We start from the raw sequence: 19,006 nt of genomic DNA, 5'->3' as shown, positions 1-19,006 counted from the left end.
GATCAGAGAAGAAGCTGTGAACCCTTCTCCCTTTTCTTCTCTTCTTTCTCTCCAAAACGCAACACTACAGTAACTTTCCTCCGGAGAGAAAAGAGGGGTATTCTCACTTGAGTGTTTGCCCACATAAGCTCAGTGGGATCGCCCTCACTGTTTGTTCACGGCAACACTGCACCAATGTAAAGTAGCCCCAAAACCTTGGCCAGAGGCCCATCTGAATTTTAAGTGACCACTTTCCCTGCACATCTCCCTCCTTTTCCTCCCTCGCTTTTGCTCTCCTCCTCGCTCTATCAGTCCTCGTTTTTTTTTTACAGCTGGACATACACATATCAAGGGCCTCCTTTCTCTCCTGTGAGGCCTAGGGACAATATTTCTTATTTCCCCTCTGGCAAGACGAGCCCGCCCACTGTCACCTCACAGCTCTATATAAGAGTGCGAGAGGGGCTGATGATAAGAACTTTGTCTCAAGACAAGCCTGGCCATGCGGTGTAAAGTCCTCCTCTATGTCTACCTCCTGACTCTCATAAAGCATGGTGAGTATTGTGTCATCAGCCTCACAGGCATGATAAAATGCCTGCATTGGGTTTTTTTGTGGTTTTTTTAGGTAATGCTCTGGTTTGCGTAAACGTGAGCTGACCAGGTGGAATTGGGAAATGTAGGCATTGACTTTCTCAGGTGGACTCTGAATGGGAGGGTTGCCACAAGGATGTTTTCTGATAATCTTATTGCAAATCAGTAATGAGACTGTGTTGAGCTTGTACTGGTTTTATAAGGTGGTAAGAGGTGACATAAGTGTAAAAGAATTTGGACCTGATGGTGCATGTTGGTCATATTCAGTCATGTCAGGGCCAACATGCACCTGACCAGAATTCATGACATTTCCCTGATTGTATTTTAATAGAAAGTCAACTTCAAAGTGGACCAGTAACGACTAGGATCAGTAACGATATTGGACCATGACAGTGTAATACTATTCACATGTGCCTGCATTTTCAGAAACTAGTCGTGTTAAGAGTCACTGTTTGGAAATCAAATCACATTGTATATTTTCAGGATGGCAATGTTTCTTTATAAGAAATCTAATATCCATATAGGCCAATAGCATTGTCAGCCGCTTGCTTCCATTCAGTTTAAAATATCTCGTTCCACAGTGTCCAAAAATGTGAGCTCCGCACTTCATTTCTAATGGACCATTACTATTACAAACAGTGTAAAGTATATTCTTAACATTATCAACCCATCATTTTTCTTCCAAATTCAAATAATTTAGAAACAAATGCTCTGGTTTGACCTGAATGTCCTAGATTCCTCTTAAATCACTCTAAATTCAGACCATAAAGTGAAATAAGCGTCCCCTCCTTGGTGGATCAGTCTCCTGTTTTCTATTAATTGTGAATATTCATACTTTTATAATCAGCACTAGACAGTTAGAGACTTAATCACCTTCGCATAGAGCATCAATCATGTCTGTTAAAACTCCCTCTCTCGTTCTTTTCCTCCCTGTCATCCTGCTATGATGTGCCCATCTGTCACTCTTAACAAGCTGCAACATAAACACTTCAGAGAGAAAGTTTTCCATTGCTTGTCTCTATACCTGCCAACAACTATTTATTGTACTAGTTATTGATTAAGCTGATATAGCGGGGCCGGACCTAGCTGAAAGACCTTGTATTTACCCTGAAGTATGTCACAAAATTCAAGAAAGTGTGTTGAAACTTTTGACTTCAAAGACTTGAAAGGTGAGAATGTGAAATGGAAATTTTCATGAAACCCCTGACTCAAAATTCCTTATCACTATTCATCCAGGTTTATGACATGTGCCAATATAAATAAACACAATGCTATTTGCCCAGGTCGAAAGGTATTTTATTGTTGGAATTTTATTGTAGTTTGTTCCTGTTCTATTGTTCTAATGGTAATTACTGTGCTAAAAAAAAGAAGTGCAGCTGATATAGAACACTGTAGGCGAGCTGACCACATCCTCAGCCTGAGTGACACAGCTGACGCAGCTCATGACACTTCTTAAAATACTATATTTAGGCACATTTAACTCAAACAAATAATTTAATTTTTATTTCATTTAAATTAGTTGCCCCTTTGGTTGGACAGGAATGTATTTTTGATCGACATCCTCAGCTACAGTTCAGGACCAGACTCTTCAAATCCAGCCAATAAGCCTAATATTAAAGGCTCATTTCACCAAGAGTTCATACAATCTCCTCAATATAATGTTACAGACTCTCCTTGTCCTAGTATAGACAAGGTTGCTCAGTGACTGCTGTTCAGCACAGGCTCTTTCATTTTCTCCCCTTCCTAACACTATCTTTCTCTGCTTACAGCTTCTCCAACTGAAGTGAAGGCCAGCCCGAATGCGAGTGCCATCCTCCCCTGCAATGTCACATTCCCTCCCTCTGCAGAGGGGGGTAAAATAGACGAGTCTCTCATTGAGGTCAGCTGGGTGACTAACGGCTCTGACATTGCCTCATTCGGAGAAGCAGCGAAGGAAATAAAGGACGGCTTCAGCTGGGACACCAGTCAGTTTGTCAATGGGAACTTCTCACTGACCGTCCTGAAAGCCAGTCTCAACCTGCAGGGGGTGTATGACTGCACCGTCAGCTACAACGCCACTAAGCTGCGCTCCAGTAATGTCACTCTGAGTATCCTGGGTATGTCTTTGTTCAGTTGATGTTGGTTTTTCAGTAGTCAGTTGTGGACAGAGACATAGTTTTGGAGCTGTTGCTGAACTCTTGTTTCCCCTTGTTTTTCTCTTTCCCCCTGTTTTAGCTTCCCCCGCTCTCCTGATCCCTCAGCAGTGGGTGGTGTTGGAGACGGAGAGCCAGCTTGAGTGTCGCGCGGACGGTTTCTACCCTCCTCCCGTCTCTTTCTCCTGGACCAGAGATGGCCGCGTGATTCATCCTCCCCACCAGGTTGAAGGTGAACAGACTGCGGATGGCTACTACAGCGCTGTGGGCAACCTGACCTTCTACCCCTCCCAGGAGGACCAGAATGTGACCTTTGGCTGCAAGGTCGCACACGCTGGCAGTCATCAAATCCTGGACTTCCAACTCAACATCACCTGTGAGTGACAGGACGATCCGTTTGGTCGCTATTTGTTGCACACAGGTCTCATCTTATGGCACATGCCGGATATTTTAAAGGGATCAAAAGGTTGCACAATATCTTTCCCTTTGTTTGTTTTGTTTTGGGGGTTTTTTCTTCAGCATCTGTCTTTGGCTTACATTCTTGTGGTAAATCTGGCCATCAATCTCGGTGAATATTAGTGATTGATTGCTGTAAGTGAATTGCGATGATGGCCGACAACAATTTGTGCTGCCTAATTAAGCCAACAAGGTTTTAATACTTTTATCTTCACCGTCTCTTCTCTCTCCTCAGATCTCCCTGCGGTCAGACTGTCTGCCGTGCCCTCGGCCTCCCGCAGCGCTCCCCTCACTCTGTATTGTGACATTGAGGGTTTCTACCCAGAGGAAGTGTCTGTGTCCTGGCTTCAAAATGGCACCGTCCTCCCCGAGCCCCCGGGGACGCAGCAGGGCCCCGATGGGACCTACAGAACCAGGCGCTATTATACTTTGAGCCCGGAGCAGAGGGAGGAGGCCGGGCGGGTGGGGTGTGTGGTCAACCAACCTGGGGTGACACACCCAGTCCGCAGCTCCGCCTACCTGGAAGAACTGGACCCACCAGGTTAGGCTTACATTTGATTTGACTGGTCCAAATAACCCAGGAGATAAGATCTGCTAATAGTAATAATGTAGTGGCAGTAGAAGTAATAGTAGTAGAGGAAATAGTAGTAGTAGTGGTAGTAGAAGAGCAAGTAGTGGTATTGTTTTTGTATGTTTTTTAAGAAATATATTGCTGTTGTCCAGTCAAAGCTTTGTATCTCTAAAATGTCCACTTTTCAGAAACTAAGAAAAGCAGCCTTCTTTTTAGCTTGACCACCATGACTTTAAGAGACTTTGTCTAATTGGTTTGGAAAAGGTTTCATAAATTGTCTCAACCCATAGAGAAGCCTGTATTGAAGTTAAAAAATAAAAATCACCAAAACTGGATTTACGATGTTTACACCTGACAGTGACAGTATGTAAATAGCTGCCTATTACATGCCTTGCATACTAAGTGTTATTTAGGGAACACAAACAAGGTCTAGGAATCTCGCCCAGCTCCCCTCTCTCTTTCTGTCCCCTCTCAGATAAAGATCCAGTGCTGACTAAATCAGCCAAAGCATCTGTCGCTCTGATGTGTATCTCTCTGGTTCTGGTCTTCCTGCTCTGCTTCGGCTTTTCATGGAGGAGAAGGGATGGTGAGTCAGATCCTGCCATGCCATGAAAACAACAGTATACGCAATATATTGAGCAGTGGAATTTATCAAGGCTAGGTCCAAAAGGCTGTGAGAAAAATGTGCTGAACCTGAATACTGAACCGGATGCATAGCTTGCATAGCTTGAGCAACCCCCTGTAAATATTGCATAATGCCTGACGCCTCCACCTCTTTTTTCTCACTGACTCTTGTTATTACCTCTATCTCTCTCCCCCTTGCCCTGCCTCAGAAAAACAGAAGTCTCTGAATGTATCAGGGGTCATCCTCCCTCCACGGGTGATTGTGGGTCACAAGGGCAGGGTGACAGTGAGCATCGAGGGCAGGAGGGTGGACCGGGTCCAGACTGCATGGTTCCTCAATGACACCCCTATCTCTGACACCTCATTCACAGGTAGGAGGGCCACAAAATATCCAGATAATCAGAGGTACTAATGAATAATCGATTCAGGAAGACAGGGATTGGGAAATGTATTTGGATTCATTTCATTAGAATACTTTAAATACAAAGCAATGGCAAATGTATGATAACACATGAGATAGCAGTGTGACTTAACTGTCTGCTTTGTATTTCTGCTCCTGAGACTTACTGTGTTTTCTCTTTTACACTTTAATGCTGCTAACAAATAACAACCTAACACACGTAGGACCCTCCAAAACTAACTTTAACTGCCTCTATAACCCCTTAACCACCATCCATCTGCCCTACGGTCTCACTCTCACCTCCCCAGTGTCGGAGAAGGGTCCTCTCCTGCCCTCCAGAGGCGAGATGGGTTACTACAAGCTGCACACCCAGGGGCCGCTGCACTCCTCAGGAACCGGCACCCAGCAGCTGCTCTCCTCGCTCACCTTCATCCCCCGCATCTCACTCCACAAGGGCGCCGTGTTTAAGTGTCAGGTCTCCTACATAGGGAAGGACAAGGTGGTGGTGGAGAGGGTGTCGGAGAAGTTTACAATTCTAGGTGAGGAAAGATTGTCTCTTGTCCGGTAATTGTGATAATGATTATCACAAATACTATAACTGAATTTTCTGTCAACGTTTTCTTTCAGCTGCCCCAGAAGTGTCTGAAATTCAGCTAGCGGAGACAGCAGATGACTCAGGTACAGCAAACAGTAGATCCTCCTGTCATGGTTCTATAAAAAGTGCTTCCCCTCTTAATTCTATATCCCTCCAATTTCTCTCCTCCAGATATCATCTCCCTGACCGTCCAGGCCTCCCACTTCCACCCAGACATCATCACCTTCCGCTGGTTCTGCCAGGGCGGCGAGCTGAGCCCGGTGGCCTCCCAGGCCCTGTCCTCCCCTCGACCTGACGCTGAGGGCTTCTTCTCAGCCTCCAGCCAGTGTAAGCTGCCCCGCAGCGAGCTGGAGAAGGGAGGCACCAAGGTGTGGGTCAGTGTCCACCACATCGCCCTCAAACAGCCAGTCACCCGCGAGACCAGAGGTGAGAGGGAGGCTGAATCTGGAGCAGAGAGAAGAGAAAGAGAGTAACAAAGGGAAAATGTGTATTAGTGTATGTAGAGTATTGATAGAGTAGAGAAGAGTGTAATGTTTATAAGTTGTATAGGCATAGATGGTCATTCCTACACTGGAATGCAGTAAATCATAGGTATCATAGGTATATAGGTTTTTATTATTATCCTTACTTACCTACTTTCTTTTTTCTTTTTTTTGCTTGTAATTGTTTTAATCCATGTATTTTACTGTATGTAAAGCATGTTGAGTTGCATTCTGTGTATGAATGGTGCTATAAAAAATAAGTTATTATTGTTATTATTATGTCGATGCCTTGTATCTTGTATGGAGAAAGAAAGATTAATTCTCCACCCGATTCCTAATAGGTTTCATCAAGAGGCCGTGCGTGTCGGAGATAGTCAGCTCCACCTCTTCCCCAGATCAACCTTTGACCCTGGGATGTGACATCACAGGCTTCTACCCTCCCAACCTGTCAGTCACCTGGCTGAAGCTGAGAGAGGGAGAGCAAGACGACCGAGAGGAGGAAGTGATGGAGGGAGGAGAGGTGTGGGGTCCCATACAGACGCATCCCAGACTCTACCGGGCTACAGCCACTCTGAGAAGAAGGGGAACCAATCAGGAGAAAAAAGAGAGGGGGGGAGGGATTGTTTGTAGAGTGGAGCACTGTTCACTACTCGAGCCTATTGAGAGACACTGGAGAAATGTTGACATTGGTATGAATCATTACAAGTCAATAACTTTATATATTGTGATAAAATCCTCTTTTGAATATTCCGCGTTCCTCCCTTGGTCTATGGATAAAAGTCAGACAAATTCTCCCATGTTTCAACTCTCATTCACACACACTTTCTCTCTTTCCCTCTCCCTTAGCCGCTCCCTCCATTCCTCCGTCTCTCTCGGTCTGTTGGAGCAGCGAAGGGGTCGGCGTGTTCTCTCTCCTGCTGAAGGGAGGGCACCCCAGGGTCAAATTACTCTGGGCAGCAGGTGGACACACCCTGTCGCCGCTGGTGTCCAACGAGACAGAGGAGATAGGAGATGATGGACAGAGGGAGCTGAGGAGCGTGTGCGCCCTGGAGAGGTCCACAAGCCGGCCGAGTCGGACAGACAAACAGCTGGAGAGACGGAGGAATGGACATGCAATAAGTATTTGTCTTTAACTTACCATCAATATGTTCATATCTTTATTCTGGCTTAAACGATAAACTGATTTTGTAATTCTGTGACTCTTTTGTAACTTTCTGTGTCTGCATTTCTCTGCAGAAACAAAAGCTGCTGTCACAGACCCTGACGCTGAAGGAATTGAATACATCGATGAAAAGGTGGATGGGGAGAATAACAACATTGAGAGGGGAGAGGAAATGAAGACAGAGGAGGAAGATGAGAGTGACAAAGAGAGGGAGGAAGACTCAGGCGCACTGCACATAAACAGAGTCAACCTGAGGAGGGGCCCCAGAGTAGATGAGAGAGCGAGACTGAGAGTGTGTGTGGAGATCACACACCCGGCACTCCAGCTGCCTGTATACCGAACATGGACAGGTACAACACCGCTGTGCCATGAGCAACCATAACAATTCAATCTGCTAGTAAATTTAACAATATATCTGTCACTGAAACATCATTTTTACTATATAATGTAACAATTCCTAAACTGGAACACAAACATTCACATCATCTGCAAATTGGAGTTTTAATTATACAGATATTGAGGCAGAAATAATCTCATTGGCTGAGTTAAAACTCAGTGGGCGGAGCCAAAGATCCACAGTTTCTCTGGCTAAGGAGACTGAAGCCAAGTGAAAAAAGCGAGAGGTAAGAGAGGAGGAAAATAATAATAATAAATAATGAAGCCCAGCACTCTTGTTACTAACTGAAAAAATGCAATCTAGCAATGCCAAGTTATCTATATTAGCTATTTAACCTAGCTGACCATCCAAGTACACCACACTGCCATCTTGGTGGGAAAGTAACAGGTGATTGTAATAAATTAACAGGCAATCAAATGACAGCCACAGCCAATGAGCTGTGTGTATAGTAAAGCACCATATTGATAGAAATGCATGTGACATCATGGGAATATTATGAATACAGAGACAGTACTTTGGCCTATAGCTGTCTTGGTAAGCGAGTTAGCTATAGCCTGCTGACCTTCCAAGTTCATGAATGCCATGATCATGACAGAATGAAAAAAGTTGTTGCCATTTATATTTTTTGTTTATATTTTGATCAGAATTCCTTGTTTGCCATTCAAGTTTTGTGAATTGTAGCAGTGGTTCGCACTCATAACAGTCTGTAGGCTAAACATGGACATCTTTTATTAAAGATGGGGCAGGGAAGGAAAAACACAGATTTTTTGGCTCAAGGCGTTCTTCAGTGTGTAAACTGAGTGCAAAACACTGCTACAAGTCTCAAATGACCGTACTTGGTTACAAACACCAAACAAAGTTAACATAACAATGGACCTGGTTGAGTGTGATGGTACTGCCTGCCTCTCTCTAAGCTCTTGGCGTTCAAGTTTGCCAGTTAACTAAAAGACTGTGGTTCTCTGGCTCCGCCCATTGAGGTTTAATTCAGCCAATACGATTATTTCTGCCTCCAAACCAGCTCTGCCTCTGAGAAATGTTGGTAGAACTAAACCTCCAGTCTGCCACACAACTGGCCACAACAGAAAGTTTGTGAATGTTTTCTCCAACCTGACCTGCCCTCATTGGTCTCTTTCAGAACCCAACGAGGAAGTGTCATCTGCCTGAAGGACCAGCTGCCCTGTCATAGTTCTACTGTAGATGTAAAGTACTGGTCATGTTTTTAGGATATCAAACTGTCTTTTATGTGTGGTTTTACTTTTATCATTTTTGGTCTTTATTTATTACTTTATGTTCTTAATCTGTCATCCATGCTTTCTCTACCAGCTCTTTGATTTTTATAAATGTATTCATATTTTTGTACAAAGTATATTACAATATTAATCCAATCCTGTGGGGTTTTTTTCAAAATCTGCATTTTGACAATAAAAATTTGATTCCCTTTTAAGAAAGATTTTCCCTTGTCTTGAGTTTTTGTTAATATGAAAATGACTCATCAAGCAAATGTGCACGCTAGCCTCTAGCCTACTGGTGTAGCTCTGTTCACTTCAGTTCAGTTCAGATCTGTTGTTGGTAAACCACGGCTTCTGAAATTAGTTCTCATTTCAAAGAATAGTTCCGTCTTTTTTTGTACATTGACCACAGTGTTATCACCTCACACAATCCAGTCTTAAGCTGTTGCAAGGCTTTCTATTCTGTGAACCTTTCTATTCTGTGGACCTTTCTATTCTGTGAACCTTTCTATTCTGTGGAGCTTTCTACATTGTGAAGCTTTCTGCTCTGTGTTAACTGAGCAATTAAGCTATTATTTACTTTACAACTTCCTCTCAAATTATATTTCCTCCATGGCTGTGCTGTTTGTGGAAGTTAGGTCTGTGTGTGTGTTGGGGGGTTGGTGCTGCCCTGCAAAATGAAGACTATTAGAGTAGTAGAGCAATGAATTTGGCCGAATACGACCATACTAATATTTACAATAGAATATCAGCTACATATTTATGCTACAAAATATATACATTTTAAAAACAGAAATATTCTCAGATGGGACGTCCTGACGCAAATTCTTCCCCGACGAAAGTTGCTACTATTGGTTAATTGTCATGAATCAACGTTCAATGTTATCAACACTGGAATCTAAAACCGATGACACTTGTATTGTGGCCTGACTTGACAAAACCTGTGATCACATCCGCACATTTGCAACACATAAAGTGCAGGGGCGACCGAGCTGCGTGTTCATCATCCTCTTCCTCATATTGATGCACCGGACATCTCTCTATAAGGAACTTCAGCGTGAGTATCAGCTGAAATCTCCAAACGTTGTCGCGTTTTCATGTCAGATGCCAAATGTTTTGCTGCCGTATTTCTGATTCGTGCTCACTGGGAAAATTAAGTTGACAAGCAATCTGTTTCGTCAGAGGGTCAGACAGTCAACGGACACGAAGTGACACAAAGAGATGGATCCTCCAGGTCCGTTTTCCAGGGCCCAGAGAAGTTTCTGGACAGTTTGGGTGAGCTGAAAGAAAACATCTAATGAGATAACAGATAACTGCTGCAGGTGTCATTTGAAAAGTAACCTAATCTTTCTCTCTCTCTCTCTCTCTCTCTCTCTCTCTCTCTCTCTTCAAATTCATATTTCCTTTATTGGCGTGACAGAAAGAATCTATGTTGTCACAGCATTTGCAAAGGATACAGATAAACAAATAAATAATTATACAGATTCTGCACATATCAGCAATAGCATGTAAAAGCATATAAAAGTAATTATTATATATAGTACAATAAGATACAGCATATAAAATCAATATATTCAATACAACTGAAGTCAATGTATAGGACTTTGGAAGGGATGGAGGGGGGGGGGGGTCATTTCTCACAAGACAAATTTTACAAAATCATTCTCAATATTTTCTGCCGCCCGTATTTGGTGACAGTTAAACACAAACCTTGCAGTAACATTGAAAGTTTTTTCCCAATAACACCTTGAGCTTTTCTTAGTCAGTAAATGTTGGGGTGTTAGGCATAATGGCAGATAGGTGCGCATCTCTGACTCCCTTATATTTTATACAGGACATCAGGAAGTGACTCTCTGTCTCTATTTCTCCTTCATGGCAGTGGAAGCAGATTCTGTCTTCCGTGACCAGCCACGTCTTTCTATCATCCCTTTTCAATGGCCAGGATATGGTCACTGACCCTGTACTTTGCTTGAGTTTTGCTCTGTTTTCTGTCCTTTATTTTCATAAGATAATCTGCAATTTCATATTTTCTATGCAGATCATCATAACATTTCAATTTGTTTATTCTTTTATTTTCATTTTGCCAATAGCTGATGTTGTCAATTTTGATATTAAATTCAATTTGTTTAAACACTTGTATTTTGGGAGTAGTTTATATCCACAGTATTTTTCAGGCCCAGTTGATGTAAGGGGTCACTCTCTGGGCAGGAGCCATTACACTGAAAGGCAGCATGTTGTAAAGAGTTTGGATCTAATTTGGTCTCTCTCTCTCTCTCTCTCTCTCTCTCTCTCTCTCTCTCTCTCAGAACTATATATCAGAAGCTGTGACCAGGTTCCTCAGGCCAGAGGCTGATAACACAGGCAACAATGACACAAACTCGGTCCAGGAGTCCACAGCTGACAGTGAGCCTGGTAACGTTAATAGTGCAGAGAGTGACATCAGGGGAGGGGGAGGAGATGAGGAACAGGCAACTCTTACAACAGTTTCTGTGGTTGACTCATCGCGGCCAGTTGTTGCCTGGGAACTTTGCAATATCGACATCAGCTTAGGGCCTGACAAGGAAAAAATGCAATACATAACACCGTTCAACAGAGGGAGTGATGACCCTGCATCTGAAGAAGGTGAGGGTATGAGAGAGGAACAGGTTGCCCAAACGGGAAATGAAGACACAGGACTGCTCATCGCCAAAGATGTGGGAGCAAAGGAAAAGCAAGAAGAAAAAAACAGTGATGAGAATTTGTACCTTTTTGAGAGAGTTAGGACCAGGACCCAGGAGCTTGAGGAGTATGAAGAACATGAGAACATCAGGTCACCAAATCTTACAGATGATGCAGTGAGTGAAGACATGGGGGAAACGGGCAGAAAAACTGGTCCTGAGGAGGAGATTGATGCAGCATTGATACCTGATGATCAACAGATAGTTGATGAAACCATGAGAAATTTCCAGGTCAGGGATCAGGAAGAGGACAAGGAAATTATCCTTAAGGATGAACCAGGAGATTTCAAAGATCCTTTTATTGTTGGTAGTTTGGGCACAGAAGAAATTGAAGGCAAATTGTGCATGTTCACAGAAATGAGCCCAGAGGAGGAGGATAACATGTATGTAGAAGAGTTGCACAAGAATGAGGAAGATGCAGGGGCAACATATGAAGCATCTATGAGAGAAGAAAATGAGAGTAGTGATGACGTATTACAGGTGGCCCATCTCAATATCACAACCAGTATTGGCAGTAGCACTGAAGATGGCCATTTAATGGTGAGTGAGGATATGGAAGAGGAGCAAGACTCAAAACTGAACAGCACAGGACATACAGAGAATAGCTTTGATATGGTTGTGGAAGGGTACACTGGGGCACTGTGCCTCACAAACAGTGAACTGCTACAGGCAACAGAGAAACCATTGGCTGAACCAGTGAATGATACAGTGACTCAAGCATCAGGACACTTATTGGTGGTAGAAGTGGGACAATTGGACACATCAATGAAGATGGGCAGCCAACAGTCAGAAAAGACATTTGAGACAAATGTTGGCTCAGCAGATGAAACTGGCGGGACAGAAGAAGACCTGTATGATAGGACTGAAGAGCCATTGGTTGAATTTGAATTAGATGGAGAATTATTATGTGATTCCAGAGAAGCTGATGCTGGAGAGACCGCTGGTGTGGAGGATGGACTCGTGATTGAGACAGATAAACAACATGAGGAGACAACAGCTGTAACAGCAGAGGATGTGATTGGATACTCAGACGAAACTTTGAAATTCTCTGAGACTGAATTACAGAAGATGACAGAGACAAGGCTCTCTGATGAATCAATAGACGCCATCAAGTCAGAGCAGAACAGCAGCACCTCTAGTCCACCAGAAGACATTACTGAATTTAGCTTGATGAAATCAGTTGTGACCGAGCCTCAATTACCTGTGGATGACAATGTAGAACAACCAGACATAGCATTAGAAATGCAAGATGCAATGTTAGATATTGAAGAAATTGACTCCAGAGTTGAGGAGGAGGAGGCAGCAGAAAGTGAATCAGAAAATAAAAATGACACTGAAGTGTTGAATCTGCAGGTAGTGGAGATGGCAGCTGGATTAACAAAAGAAACAGATGAAAAAGAAAATGCTTTGATTGCAGGATCTGAATCGTCTAGAGATACAAACACTGAGCCACCAATTGAGTCAATGGAGACAAAACATCAACTATCAAATGAACTACTTGAGACTACAAATGAAGAGACAATGATAGACACTGAATTGTCCGACAGTGAGTCTGGTAATGTTAATAGTGCAGAGAGTGACATCAGTGGAGGGGGAGGAGATGAGGAACTGGCAATTCTTGCAACAGCTTCTGTGGTTGACTCATCTCCACCAGTTGTTGCCTGGGAACTTTGCAACATCGACTTAGAGTCTGGCAAAGAAAACATGCAATACGTAACATCGTTCAACAGCGGAGAAGGTGAGGGTATGAGAGAGGAACAGGTTGCCCAAACAGGAGATGAAGACACAGGACTGCTCATCGCCAAAGATGCGGGAGCAAAGGAAGAGCAAGAAGAAAAAAACAGTGATGGGAAACTGTACCTTTGCATGAGGGATGGGACCAGGACTCAGGAGCTTGAGGAGTATGAAGAACATGAGAACATCAGGTCACCAAATCTTACAGATGATGCAGTGAGTGAAGACATGGCAGAAACAGGCAGAAAAACTGGTCCTGAGGAGGAGATTGATGCAGCATTGATACCTGATGATCAACAGATAGTAGATGAAACCATGAGGAATTTCCAGGTCAAGGATCAGGGAGAGGACAAGGAACTGTTCCTTGAGGATCAACCAGGACATTTCAAAGATCCATATATTGTTGGTAGTTTGGGGGCAGATGAAATTGGAGGCAAATTGTGCATGTTCACAGAAATGAGTGCAGAGGTGGAGGATAACATGTATGTAGAAGACGCAGGGAAGCAGAAGAACGAGGCAGATGCAGGGGTGACATATGAAAACAGCCTCAAGTCTAATGAGGGATTAGTGGATCCTGCAAGACAAGACCAGGAACCAGTAGCAATCTGTGAAGAGGTGTCAGATGAGGACAGAGATGTAAAGGAAGACCCAGGCGTTTCTTCTTCAGACGTAGCGCTACATGTTGACTTACACATGGCCTACAACAAAAGCAGCGTTGTGGCTGATGATGAGATAACTGTTGTCAGACAAGAGGAGATGATGCTTGAGAGTACGGAAAGAACTGCAAACAATAAAGTTGAAGATCAGAAAGAGGAGGAAGATGGGAGCATAGTGGTTGAGAGGGAGCAGGGCGTGACAACTGAAGAAGAAAATGTCAACCAGGGGGAAGCAATTGCAAACAACAAGATATTAGATAAAGGGACAGAACAGGAAGATGACATTGAAGCGGTTACAGAAGACAGCAAAGAAGAAGAACACATTGTGACTGAACATATTACATGCAGTGAAGGCGTGACACAGAATGCTACAATAGAAGTGCACAGAGATGAATTTGAAGATGGAAACCAAGATTATGAGGCTGATGACTTGGAAATGGAAACCAAACCAAGTGATGAAGATGCTGTTGAAAAGAAATGTGCAGGGATTTCAGGAATATCGGAGCATATCCATCACGGGACAATGAGTGACAAAAAAGCAGAAGAGGCCACGGTAAATATTCCAGTAGATGAGGGATTTGTTGGCACAGAGAAAGACAACATAGACGAAGAAAGTGAAAATGAAAAAACAGAAAGTCATATGGACAGAGCATGTACAGTCAGTACAGTAACAGTAACAGCAAAACCTGACAGCAACAATGGAGGGGAAATAAGCAGAGAGCTCAAAAATATTTCCCTAGGGACATGCGAAGGGCCTGTTGCTGTGCCTCAGGACCTAAACTGTGGAGCATGGGCGGAAACTCAAGAGGGAGTTCCTGAATACAACAATGGCCATAAGCTAGATGAAAATACAACACAAAGCTTCCTGGAAGTAGGAGATTACGAGGAAATTCAGACCACCCAATTACCAGAAGGGGTGGAGAGCAAAGAGCCTGAGAGCTTCCAAAACATTGGCAGTAGCACTGAAGCTGGCCATTTACTGATGAGTGAGCATATGGAAGAGGAACAAGGCTCAAAAAGGACAGAACATACGGAGAATAGCTTTGATATGGTTGTGGAGGGCCACACTGGGATACTGTGCCTCACAAACAATGAACTGCCACAGGAAACAGAGAAACCATTGGGTGAAGCAGTGAATGACACAGCGACTCAAGCATCAGGACACTTATTGGTGGAAGTGGAACGACTGGATGCATTAATGAAGACGGACAGCCAACAGTCAGAAAAGACATTTGAGACAAATGTTGGCTCAGCAGATGAAACTAGCGGGACAGAAGAAGACCTGTATGATAGGACTGAAGGCCCATTGGTTGAATTAGAATTAGATGGAGAAATAGGTGATTCCAGAGAAGCTGATGCTGGAGAGACCGCCAGCGTGGAGGATGGACTCGTGATTGAGACAGATAAACAACATGAGGAGACAACAGCTGTAACAGCAGAGGATGTGGTTGGATACTCAGATGAAACTGTGAACTTCTTTGAGACTGAATTACAGAAGATGACAGAGACAAGGCTCTCTGATGAATCAATAGACGCCATAATGTCAGAGCAGAACAGCAGCGGGAACTCTAGTCTACCAAAAGACACTACTGAATCTAGCTTGATGTCAGTTGAGACCGAGCCTAAATTACTTGAGGATAATAATGTAGAACAACCAGACATAGCAATAGAATTGCAAGATGCAGTGTTAGATATTGAGGAAATGGACTTCAGAGTTGAGGAGGAGGAGGCAGCAGAAAGTGAATCAGAAAACAAAAATGACACTGAAGTATTGAATCTGCAGGTAGTGGAGATGGCAGCTGGATTAACCAAGGAAACGGATGGCAAAGAAAATGCTTTGATTGCAGGGTCTGAATCATCTAGAGATTCAAACACTGAGCCACCAATTGAGTCAGTGGAGACAAAACATCAACTATCAAGTGAACTACTTGAGACTAGAAATGAAGAGACAACGATTGACACCGAATTGTCTGATGAATCAATGGAAATTGAGCCCAAACCAAAAGATACACTTATGTTATCAACGGAAACAGAAATGGCAACGCATGAAATGAGAGAAAATGTGACAGAATCAGAGGAGAGTTACGCTGAAGCAGCAGGTAGCTCAGTTATTGGACATGCAAATGAAACTGATGAAGAGATACTTGACATGTGGATAGAGACGGTATTGCCACAGGACACTGACGACAAGGAGCCTAAAATTCTCATAGAAACAGAAGAAAGCAAACCACTGGAGGAGCCAGAGGTTGGACCACAAACTGATATAGAAATGCAGCCATCAGAAGTAGGATCAGACGAAGCACCGTCAGTGCAGACAGAGAAGGAGAAAGAGCAGTTATTGGGATTAAATTCTGGGGAATCTGGATTAGTGAGTGACTCTGAAATATCTTCATCAGCAGCAGAGTCAGGATTGCTGGACCAATCTCTAGGTGAATGGAGCACACCAAAGAACGGGGCTCAACTATTGAATTTAACTGGTACTGGATCATTTCAAGGTGTACATGGGACGTCGGAGAGTATGCCAGAGTCAGCAGAGGTCTCTGAATTGTCTGCAAAACAACCTGAAGCTCAGGATGAACTGATGAAGGAAACAGCTGAGGCAGGGCAATCATTTATTGAAGAGGGCCAATCCATATGTGCAATACCCGGACAGACAGGATTTCTAGGGAATCCTCCTGATTCAACAGGGCCAGAGACCAGACATAATGAGTTACCAGATAAATCACAAGAAAAAGTGGAATCAGTGGAGAGTGATACTGGATTACAGAGGGAGATTGATCTTGAGATAGATGAGTCCGAACCAGCCAAGAAAACTGACTGGAAAGAAGCTGAAGAAGTAGATGTTAAATCACTGCTTTTCGAAGTCGAGCAAGTACAAATGAAAGATGAGCCTCTTGAGAAGATTGTGTCTAACTCTCCAAATGAAATCAAACATTCAGGACAATATACTGAAACAGAGGAAGCAGAGTCTGTGCTTCTCGGGGAGAGAAGTGAGTCAGAGGCTTGGTCAGGGGAAGAATCTGCTTCACATGGGGAGACCAGTTTTGAACGTCAGGATCAGCCTGGGAGGTCAGAGGCGATCGCTGAATCCTTACCTGGGATTAACACAGAGGAGGAGGAGGAGGAGGAGGAGGAGGATGAGGAAGAGCAGGAGGAGGAGGATGAGGAAGAGCCACGGTTCACTTTGCCACCAAGGACAAAATCTGGAGATCAGTGTGAGGTGTGATTTCTCAATTAACACATTTAAATAAACCATAAATAAAATGTTTCACTTAATCATATTTACATCACACAATTGCACTCATGACCTACAGAGATGGCGTTGTAATGCCGTGCATGTGATGTTTGCTTGTTCTTTTTCCTATTGTTATGGCAGGTAGATGCCTCTATATTGGACTTCAGTGCTCAAAAGTCAAGAATTGCTGTTAAAAACCGCCGTGTGAGGCCGCCAAAAGATCCCCGCACCCTTCTTCAGAGGCCCTCTGTGGATCCCACCCCCTCTGTGCGTCTGCCAGTCAAAGGCGTGCCACTGGGAGGCTTGGGCATCGGAATAAAACTGCCTGGTAGGTCACATAACAGAAAGAAAAGGCTTACTTTGTTACACTGCAAATTATTATTTATATTGGGTAAAAAATGTCATACGTGTTTGTTTTCAGGATTCGGTGCTGGTTTTCCTGTTTTAAAAAAGACACGGAAGGTGGTAAAGGATGAAGATAACACAGAAAGCTCCTCACAGGTATATTAATATGGCATTAATAGTTTTAATGCCATGTTGTGATTGTGTTGAAGTATATACAGTATGTAACTGTCACATATTCAACAGAAATCTGCAACAGAGCCAGAAGTGAAGGATGAAGCTCCCAAACAAGAGGAGGCAGAACACAAACCTAAATGGATGCCACCAAGACATCCAGGGTAAAAATATATATATATATATATATTTGACTCATAAATTATCATTGCTCTATTCAGCACAGATTAAGTATCTTGTGTTCAGTGCGTTTTATGGTTCTAATATGTCTAATCATGTTTCACCAGATTTGGAAATCCACTTATGTCGGAGCTGAAGAACAAACTGAAGAAAACCACAAAGGAGTGAGGAGACGAATTGTAATGCCTTATGTAAATTTCTGACTATACTATGTAACAGGTTTTCTTTTTTTTTATGTATTTATCAAACTGCTGAATACAGTGCCCATATGTTCATAATTTGAATTTCTTGCCTACCATTTTATTTTTTGTAATAAATTTTAACTGTATGGAAGTGTATTTTCTGATACATGAGTGCACAAAGTAGGAATATTAGGCTTGTTAGAACACACAAGCATCATTTGGCATCAAATCTCAGTCAGCAAAACAACAGAAGAGAGAGCTACATGGTGTATTTCTGGACTTGGGAAACCAAGATATACAACTATGCTTCACAACATCAGACTTCATTGAAGCTTGGCAGCACCAGGCAGCAGTGTCCACAAAGGAACAAGGAGAGAAATTTTGCTACAATGACTGTTGTATGCTGAGGTGAAACAGAATGATTTTTTGTCAATGAGGGAGCAGATCAAGTAGGAAAAGTAGAGGATCATGGTATTTTTCCAGATAAGAAAATATTTCTGAACACAGCTGATTATGGTGGAGAAAAATCTTCAGAAGATATTGAGAGAGTGAGGTACTAGATGACAAATAAGATAGTAACCTAAAGAAAATCTGTATAATATTCCTATAGGGACTTGCAGTGTGTCTGTGGTACTCAGTAGTGAGTTTAGAGAGACCTTACTGACTGTACTATTTTATATCCTATGACTATAATGTTCCTGTGACATGTCTACATGGAGTCATAGTTTTTCTGCAATATTTATATAGTATCCTCCTATACAAAGGTAATGCAAGGGTAGCAGCTTACAGTGACACAAGACTGATAAACAGTATTTGAGGTTAGTATTAGTATTAGATGACATTGGAAATTCTCAGTTCACACCCTTGTCGATAGGTGGCGGTAATGCCATTCTCGGAGAGGAACTACTCAGTGAATACGTCAGTGTTCGTCCGCGATTGGTTACGTTTTCTAACCAATGAGTGTGAAGAGGGTTTGCATTCAAACTAACAGCGCTTTGGAAGTGGTCGTTTCATATCTGTACAGTGTTTATATTCTTTTGGAATCCAAGAACCGTTTTTTTTTTATTTAACAGACTCAATACCTAAAGCTAATGTCGATCATTTTCGCCGACGTCAATCTCCCTCCAGAAGTGCTCGTTTACACGGGTAAGTCAACCGTTCTCGCCGTTCT

The 19,006-nt window shown here is 43.0% G+C and overlaps 2 protein-coding genes across 2 annotated transcripts; both read left to right on the top strand.

The window, feature by feature from the left end:
- The first annotated feature begins 478 nt into the window (after positions 1-478).
- Positions 479-8,550, top strand: LOC139661282 (uncharacterized). Its single transcript, XM_071539710.1, has 11 exons — positions 479-530; positions 2,337-2,663; positions 2,782-3,075; positions 3,391-3,696; positions 4,202-4,312; positions 4,560-4,721; positions 5,059-5,289; positions 5,472-5,771; positions 6,169-6,516; positions 7,064-7,339; positions 8,522-8,550. Exons 1-11 carry the CDS (start codon positions 479-481, stop codon positions 8,548-8,550), a joined length of 2,436 nt encoding a protein of 811 aa, XP_071395811.1.
- A 1,198-nt stretch (positions 8,551-9,748) lies between these two features.
- Positions 9,749-17,981, top strand: LOC139661285 (A-kinase anchor protein 12). The gene is made up of 6 exons (XM_071539715.1): positions 9,749-9,890; positions 10,922-16,942; positions 17,099-17,285; positions 17,379-17,458; positions 17,546-17,637; positions 17,761-17,981. The coding sequence occupies exons 1-6, from the start codon at positions 9,837-9,839 to the stop codon at positions 17,819-17,821; spliced, it is 6,495 nt and encodes a 2,164-aa protein (XP_071395816.1). The 5' UTR covers positions 9,749-9,836; the 3' UTR covers positions 17,822-17,981.
- The last annotated feature ends 1,025 nt before the right edge of the window (positions 17,982-19,006 follow it).

Source organism: Centroberyx affinis, unplaced genomic scaffold, assembly GCF_046629955.1.
Source record: "Centroberyx affinis isolate AG114_WGS23_722 - 3 ecotype Tasmania unplaced genomic scaffold, CSIRO-AGI_Caff_v1 ptg003492l_1, whole genome shotgun sequence".
Lineage (NCBI taxonomy): Eukaryota > Metazoa > Chordata > Actinopteri > Beryciformes > Berycidae > Centroberyx > Centroberyx affinis.
This window is presented reverse-complemented; position numbering and strand designations above follow the sequence as displayed.